The 7,879-nt window shown below is 41.8% G+C and overlaps 1 protein-coding gene across 3 annotated transcripts in view; it reads left to right on the top strand.

Moving 5' to 3' along the window:
* Window positions 1-2,289, top strand: part of LOC105550242 (chromosome unknown open reading frame, human C7orf25) — a 3,075-nt gene extending 786 nt beyond the window's left edge. Inside the window, exons 1-2 of one of the 3 annotated variants that reach the window (XM_011995114.1) lie at window positions 7-89; window positions 643-2,289. In XM_011995114.1, the coding sequence (XP_011850504.1) occupies window positions 664-1,929 (1,266 nt within the window). In that variant the 5' untranslated portion in view covers window positions 7-89; window positions 643-663 and the 3' untranslated portion in view covers window positions 1,930-2,289. Of the gene's footprint in view, window positions 1-6; window positions 90-363; window positions 525-642 lie in introns of those variants that run through there. The other 2 variants (XM_011995113.1, XM_011995115.1) reach the window with 2 other exon arrangements.
* Window positions 2,290-7,879: the final 5,590 nt, after the last annotated feature.

The following is a 7,879-nucleotide window of genomic DNA, read 5'->3' as shown; positions in this document are numbered from 1 at the left end:
AAGTTGGTGGTCTTCTTCCATCTTTTAAAATAGTCTGGGTTGACGTCAAATGCAGAAATGAGGCAGTGTTGATTTTTTTTTTTTTTGGCGTAAGTACCCCGAGCCTTGGGCGGAAATCATGAGGCAACCGGTTGAAGGAGACCAACTAAGGAAGGAGGAAAAGGTTAGGGAGGCTGAGGTGCTCAGTTTAGGACAGACACTTGCTTTGGACAGTTTGCTAACTAGCCAGTCTGTGTTTATTTTTGTTTTCAGCATTTTTGTCTTGACTGTCCAAGCCTTTCATTAAAATTTCTCAGCAGTTAAACAGGCCGCTGATAGACATAAGGGAATTATTTATATAGCAGATTGCCCAACTCTTGCATTGTATCCTAACCTAGGACCATGCCGTGTCCCCATGGCTTTCAAGCTGAAGAAATGAAGGTCTTAGGTCAGACATACCTAAAGAGTTCAGAAGTGTAGCTGCCATCCTTCCCTTAGCTATCAGAGGAAGGAGCCACTCCAAAATGAGACATACACAAGCCCAGGTTCATAGACTCAGCCTCCATAAACTGTGTTGCTAGATTGAAGTTTTTAATCACCAGTGAAGAATCGATTGTCGTAATTTTAGGAGACTACTCAAATTTGCCTTGTTTCTTTCCCTAGGAAAGGAATAATGCTGACAGCATGTCTGCACATTCCATGCTCTGTGAACGAATCGCCATAGCCAAGGAACTGATCAAGAGAGCAGAATCACTTTCTAGATCAAGAAAAGGTGGCATAGAAGGTGGTGCAAAGCTGTGCAGCAAATTGAAGGCAGAATTGAAATTCTTACAGAAAGTAGAAGCTGGGAAAGTAGCTATTAAAGAATCTCATTTACAAAGCACTAACCTAACACACCTGAGAGCCATTGTGGAATCAGCAGAAAACCTGGAAGAAGTTGTTAGTGTTCTTCATGTCTTTGGTTATACAGATACCTTTGGAGAAAAGCAAACCCTTGTGGTAGATGTAGTTGCAAATGGTGGTCATACTTGGGTGAAAGCCATTGGCCGGAAGGCTGAAGCTCTTCATAACATCTGGCTGGGCAGGGGCCAGTATGGTGACAAAAGCATCATTGAGCAGGCTGAAGACTTCCTCCAGGCCAGTCACCAGCAGCCAGTGCAGTATAGCAACCCTCACATCATCTTTGCGTTTTATAACAGTGTCTCCAGCCCCATGGCAGAGAAGCTGAAAGAAATGGGCATATCTGTGAGAGGAGACATAGTAGCAGTCAACGCTCTGTTAGATCACCCTGAAGAGCTCCAACCGAGTGAGAGTGAATCAGATGATGAGGGCCCTGAACTTTTGCAGGTGACCAGAGTCGACCGAGAAAATATACTAGCAAGTGTTGCGTTTCCAACAGAAATTAAGGTCGATGTGTGCAGAAGAGTAAATCTGGACATTACTACTTTAATTACATATGTATCTGCCCTCAGCTATGGAGGCTGCCACTTTATTTTCAAAGAAAAAGTGCTCACAGAACAAGCAGAGCAAGAGAGGAAAGAGCAGGTTCTACCTCAGCTGGAGGCCTTTATGAAGGACAAGGAGTTGTTTGCTTGTGAATCTGCTGTCAAGGACTTTCAGTCTATTTTAGATACCTTAGGAGGACCTGGGGAGAGAGAGAGGGCCACTATGTTAATTAAGCGAATTAATGTGGTACCAGACCAACCTTCTGAGCGTGCCTTGAGACTAGTGGCCAGTTCGAAAATTAATAGCCGCTCACTAACAATTTTTGGGACAGGAGACACCCTAAAAGCCATCACAATGACTGCTAATAGTGGTTTTGTCAGAGCTGCAAACAACCAGGGTGTTAAATTTAGTGTGTTTATCCATCAGCCCAGAGCACTTACTGAGAGTAAAGAGGCTTTAGCCACCCCGTTACCAAAAGACTACACAACTGACAGTGAACACTAAAGATACCCTTTAAATATTGTCGTGGAAGTAAGTTATTTATACCAAAGGCTGGGTCTTCCCATCTAAACTGGGGGGGAAAAAGGTCTATAGTAAAAGTAAAACTTAGAACTCTTAAACCAGTAGAGTTTCTTTGTGTCGCATCTAAAGTATATAACCTCCCAAAGTAGAAAAAGCACAAGAGACAAGCTTATCTATCAAATTGTCTGCATTAGTGCAATTAAGAACAGAAATATATCTATATAAAGCTTTCAGCTGTATTGTAATACTTTGTTTGATTCGGTAGGGCTACAACTTCCCTACTGCTAACCACGTTTCATGGAATATGGCTACATTGCATCTTGCATTAAATATCTGGAGAAACCTCAAGCCTGTTTTTCATTGTATTGCTTTATATGGTGATTCTAAAGTTAATAACCATTAATGAAAATCTTACTTGATTGCTGTATGTCAGGTGCAGTGTGATAGGTATTTTTACAAAAAGTACATAATACAGAAGAAATGAAAAAGTGAATTATGGTTATTTGAGTGCCATGAACCTATTGGTAGACCTTTGTGAAAAGAAAGCCAACAATCTTACTACTATAAGATAAACCCAGGACACTTAAGGTAAAAATACTAATTTGAATGAATTGAAAAAGGATTATGTAAAAGATTTTAAAAATTCCAATTTTATTTTTAAATACAAAAAGCCCCCATATTGTAAGTATTTGAACAATGAATACTATTTTCATGTTTCATTTGCAAGTGGCAACTGCATTACCTCACTTTCATGAGATGGTGACAGAATATTCCATGCCATTTGCATGACACAGGTTGTAGTTAAAAGTACACTTCTGTGGCTACATTGCACTACTTTTTCAGTTTTCAATAAAGCAAAACTAGCAAAGTTGATATGTATTCACCACATTAAAAAATTTGGAATTTGAGCCCTGGAGCTTAAATATTAACTCATGCTAAGTGTAAGAGCTGGTATTAAAACTTGATGTTTCTAGCCACAGTCTGATCTCTTTCTACCATGCCAGATGTCCTATTTGTTGAGAAGAGAATCTCAGTTTACAGCCACACTGTTTGTTGAGGGGGGGGAATTTGGTTATTGGCATTCATGAACACCCTGAAATGAATGCAAAATTAAGTGTATGGAGGTGGTTCTCTGGGGGAGAGATTGTTTTGCTAAGTCAGAATACATTTCCTAGCAGAAAGGCTGTGATTTGCTTCCAATTTAGTGTAGAGTGGCGTTTGTTTAGTGTTAGAAATTGAATTTAAGCTTTTTGAGCACCTATTAAGGTCACGTAGTACTTGGTACTATTAAGTACCAAGCATTATAATAGTTTGGTGCGAAAAGATGAATATTTCCTCTAAGGAATTCTTAAGTCTAAAGTGGAAGTAAACAACTGAAGTACAATTAAATGTACTAAATTCTCTAGGATACATTTAAAATACTATGGGGACAGAGTAAGGGAGTACTTGTTATGGGGTCAGGAAGTCAGAGAGGAAGTGATGTTTGAGGGTTTGGGGTGTGAAATTTCACAAGATGTGTGAGAAAGGGTACTCAAAAGTACATGGAGAAGTGGGATTGGAAAAGTACCAGAACTGTGAACATGAGGACCTGTTCAGGGACCAGGCTAAAGTAGACAGTTTATAAAATGAGATGGAGCTAGAAAAAAAAGTCAAAGTTCTCTAAAGAGTTTGGCATTAGAGAGTCATTGGTGATTTTTAAGAAAGTGTGTGGCTTATGATCAGGTCTCTTAAGGAAACCACAGAAATCTGTAGTGTGGATAAAGAATTAAAGGAAGGAAAGTTTGGACTATAATGATCTTAGCTAGAGCAGGAATGATGGACTGTAGAGTCATGGATACATGTTGGATTTGTTTGAGGCAGAATTGACATATTAATGTACTCATTCATTTAATAAGCATCGAGTGACAGCCATGTGTCAGACACAGTACAAGGGGCATGGCATATAAAAGACTTTTTTTAAAGCGGCATCGGGAAGAAGGTAGATTTCTATCCTTGCTCCCTATGAATCAATCAATACCTAAGAACTTGGGATCTTTGCCAGCTAGGAAGTGGACAGGCCACAGCAGTCTTTAGGAAAGTGCTCTGTGAAGTGACCACAGCTGTGGCCCTGCCAAAGACCATGATGTTTTTTCAAGCATTCCAGTGATTACAATTCCTTAACAATGTAATAAATAATGCAAGCAGTACATATGCTCAAGTCGTAGGGCATTGGATCCTGGAATGTAAGAAATAGCACCTTCCCTAGAAACCACTGTATCCCAAGGTCTATTCCAGCTGGCCAAAACATTCCTTTCATAAAGGTAAAAAATTAGACAATAAAGGCCTGATGTGGTGACTTACGCCTGTAATCCCAACACTTTGGGAGGTCGAGGCGTACGGATCACCCGAGGTCAGGAGTTTGATACCAGCCTGGCTGACATGCTGAAACCCCGTTTGTACTAAAAATACAAAAATTAGCCAGGCATGGTGGTGGGTGTCTGTAATCCCAGCTACTTAGGAGGCCAAGGCAGGAGAATCGCTTGAACCTGGAAGGCGGAGGTTGCAGTGAGCCGAGATCGTGTCATTGACCCCAGCCTGGGTGACAAGAGCAAGACTGCATCTCAAAAAAAAAAGAGACAATAAAAACAATGAGGGGGCCGGGCGCGGTGACTCATGCCTGTAATCCCAGCACTTTGGGAGGCCAAGACGGATGGATCACGAGGTCAGGAGATGGATACCATCCTGGCCAACATGGTGAAACCCTGTCTCTACTAAAAACACAAAAAGGGCGTAGTGGCAGGCGCCTGTAGTCCCAGCTACTCGGGAGGCCGAAGCAGGAGAATGGCGTGAGCCCGGGAGGCACAGCTTGCAGTGAGCCGAGATTGTGCCACTGCACTCCAGCCCAGGCGACTGAGCAAGACTGTCTCAAAAAAAAAAAAAATGAGGGAAGTTATAAAAGGAATGTTCAATTAAACATCAGTTAACTGGCATGTCAAAGGAATCACATAGCTATAGCTATAAAGCAAATATCCAAATAGTTCTAAAGAGTGAAGATATGTAATCTATTATCATTATGCCTGGGAATTGGAAGTGGTTGAGGAAAGTAAAAGCATGCTAAAAATCCTCATCTTACTTAGAGTCAACAGACGCTTTGAAATTTTGCTATTGAAAAATAGAGCTATTTAGTTTTGAGTGTCAAACAGGAAACATAACTGATAGTATACATTAAACCAAGCTGAATAGCTGAATAAATTTCAAACGAAAGATGAGGATGGAGAATAAATGCAGTCCGTGTAGGAAAAGACATGTCGGGCTGGGCGCTGTGGCTCACACCTATAATCACAGCACTTTGGGAGGCTGAGGCAGGGCGGATCCCTTAAGCCCAGAACTTCAAGACCAGCCTGGGCAACATGGCAAAAACCTGGTCTCTACAAAAAATACAAAAATTAGCCGGGCATGGTAGTGTGCACCTGTAGTCCCAGGTACAAGGCGGGTTGAGGTGGGAGGCTCACCTGAGCCTGCGAGGTCGAGGCTGCAGTGAATTTTGATTGCGCTCCAGCCTGGGCAACAGAGTGAGACCCTGTCTCAAAAAGAAAAAGACAAAAGAATTGTGAATGAGGCATAAAAAGCAGGAAGCATAAAATAAGAGTGCTAGCTGCAAGCACAAGAAGGATATAAAACAGCTTTGGAGGGAAATATATAGACAATTGTGATATACTGGGAAATCTCATTGGAACAGATGACTGTCTTAGGAAATGTAAATTAGAATTGAATAGAAAGCCTAAATAAGCAATAACCATTTAAAACATTGTTAAAGTAGTTAAATAATTTCTCCGAAATATGTGCAGGTCCAGTTAACTTTATTAGGCAAGTTTTTACCTACTTTAAAATACCGAATAATCCCCATGCTCTGAAAGGTAATATACAGCATGACCCTGTAAGTGGGGTTGAAATATGTAACATGGTGAGATGTGTTGTTCCACTTACTCCCTGTCCCCTGCCCCAAGAGGAGAACTTTGGCCTGCTCTCCTGTTTGAGAACAGGGCCTGGGGATGGGACTGAAGCCCATGGGGTGTTTCTTGACTCATGTAATAACAGGCTGTCTCAGGTCATCATTGTATTGGAAATGTTTTCAAACTCATTTTACAGAACATGAGTATAACTCTGATACTAAAACCTGACAAGATTGCATAAAAAAGAAGCTGGAACAAAATTTCAGTTTAAAAAGATACATAAACATCCCAGACAAAATGGCATTACAGACAAAATGGATTCAGGCAGAGAACATTTCATGCTGTGGGAATCTTGTTGTTGTTTTGTTTTTGAGATGGAGTTTCACTCTTGTTGCCCTAGATGGAGTGCAGTGGCACAATCTTGGCTCACTGCAACTTCCACCTCATGGGTTCAATTGATTCTCCTGCCCCAGCCTCCTGAGTAGCTGGGATTACAGGCGCGCACCACCACGGCCAGTGGTGTTTTTAGTAGAGACGGGACTTCTCTACTTTTGTATTTTTAGTAGAGACAGGACTTTGCCATGTTGGCCAGGCTCATCTCGAACTCCTGACTTCAGATGATCCACCCGCCTCGCCTCGGCCTCCCAAAGTGCTGGGATTACAGGTGTGAGCCATTGCGCCTGAAAATCTTGTTCCCAAGAGGAAGAAAGACAAGGATGAGTTCCCAACCTTAATAGTAGGACTGTGGGGATTAACCCCATGCTGGGATAGAATCAGAGGCACAAGCCCTGCTTGAGGTAAAGAGGTAACCCCAAGACCCCCACTGAGTGAACCAGAACCTTAAGGCTGTAATGCCCATGAAAGAGGATCTTGTAAACTTTGCGCAGGGACACAGCAAGGGTTTGACTCAAGTGGTTCTGCGGAGGCGGGGTGAAGGGGTGGGGGGAAGAAGTCTGAAAGAAATCAAAGCCCAGATTGTGCCCACATAGAGTTCAAGTCTTTTAATAGCACCATGGAGGAAACCTAGAGATGTGAAATTAGTGTAAAAATTGGCCACTGGCAAGTACTATCTCTCAGACACCTGAGAACAACATAGGCAACCTCATTCTGGACTTAGGGACATTTCAGTTTCCCAGCTACGTAGATTTCTATAGGAAAACTGAGCTTTGATTGGATGCGCTTACAGTGAGAAATTGTCAAAACGTAGAAGGAAACCTTCCACCACCAGTGAGTCAGCAACACAGAAAGAGGAGCATTAGTTCTTCAAAAATTTAAGATTATAACAAAATACATTAAAATAAAATATATGATATTATAGAATATATATGTAAAATATATAATAGCAAAATATAATATAAAGTAAGTTTGAGATCTTCTAAGTTGTTCTCTATCTATCCTCTGTTAAAAAAAAAGAAGTAGTAATTCAAAGCGGCAGAGGGAGGCTGAAAATACCACCTGCAATCAAACATTGCACACACAGCTCAGGTGGAGGATGTGGTCTATATGCGCAGCAAGTATGCTTCCTAACACTGAAGCCCAGATTTAGGCAGACATTAACCACTTGATTGCAGGTAATTCTGGGGCATGTGTCAGGAAGAGCTTGTCCCAAAAGGGCTGCAGAGAACACCTCACCCTGTGGCAAGCTTATTCACAAGAGGAGAAAGCACAGAGATGAGCCAAGCCAAGCTTCCAGGCATTCCTCTCAAACTTGCAATCAAATATATTTCTCTATATTCTCAGGAGAGAAGGGCCAGGAGTATACTGGGGGATATAACCCCTCCATTTCCCCGCCATCATGCAAGTAAGAATGGGGAAAAAAGGCATTTCCCTCTTCACCTAAATAACAAATGATTAAAGGGGATAAAAGAAGGCATAGAAATTATAAGGGGCCAGGTGTGGTGGCTCACGCCTGTAATCCCAGCACTTTGGGAGGCCAAGGTGGGCAGATCACCTGAGGTCAGGAGTTCAAGACCAGCCTGGCTAACACGGTGAAACCACGT

This window comes from Mandrillus leucophaeus, unplaced genomic scaffold, assembly GCF_000951045.1.
Source record: "Mandrillus leucophaeus isolate KB7577 unplaced genomic scaffold, Mleu.le_1.0 Scaffold472, whole genome shotgun sequence".
Classification (NCBI taxonomy): Eukaryota; Metazoa; Chordata; class Mammalia; order Primates; family Cercopithecidae; genus Mandrillus; species Mandrillus leucophaeus.
Note: the sequence above shows the minus strand (reverse complement) of the source record. Positions and strands in the feature narration are given on the sequence as shown.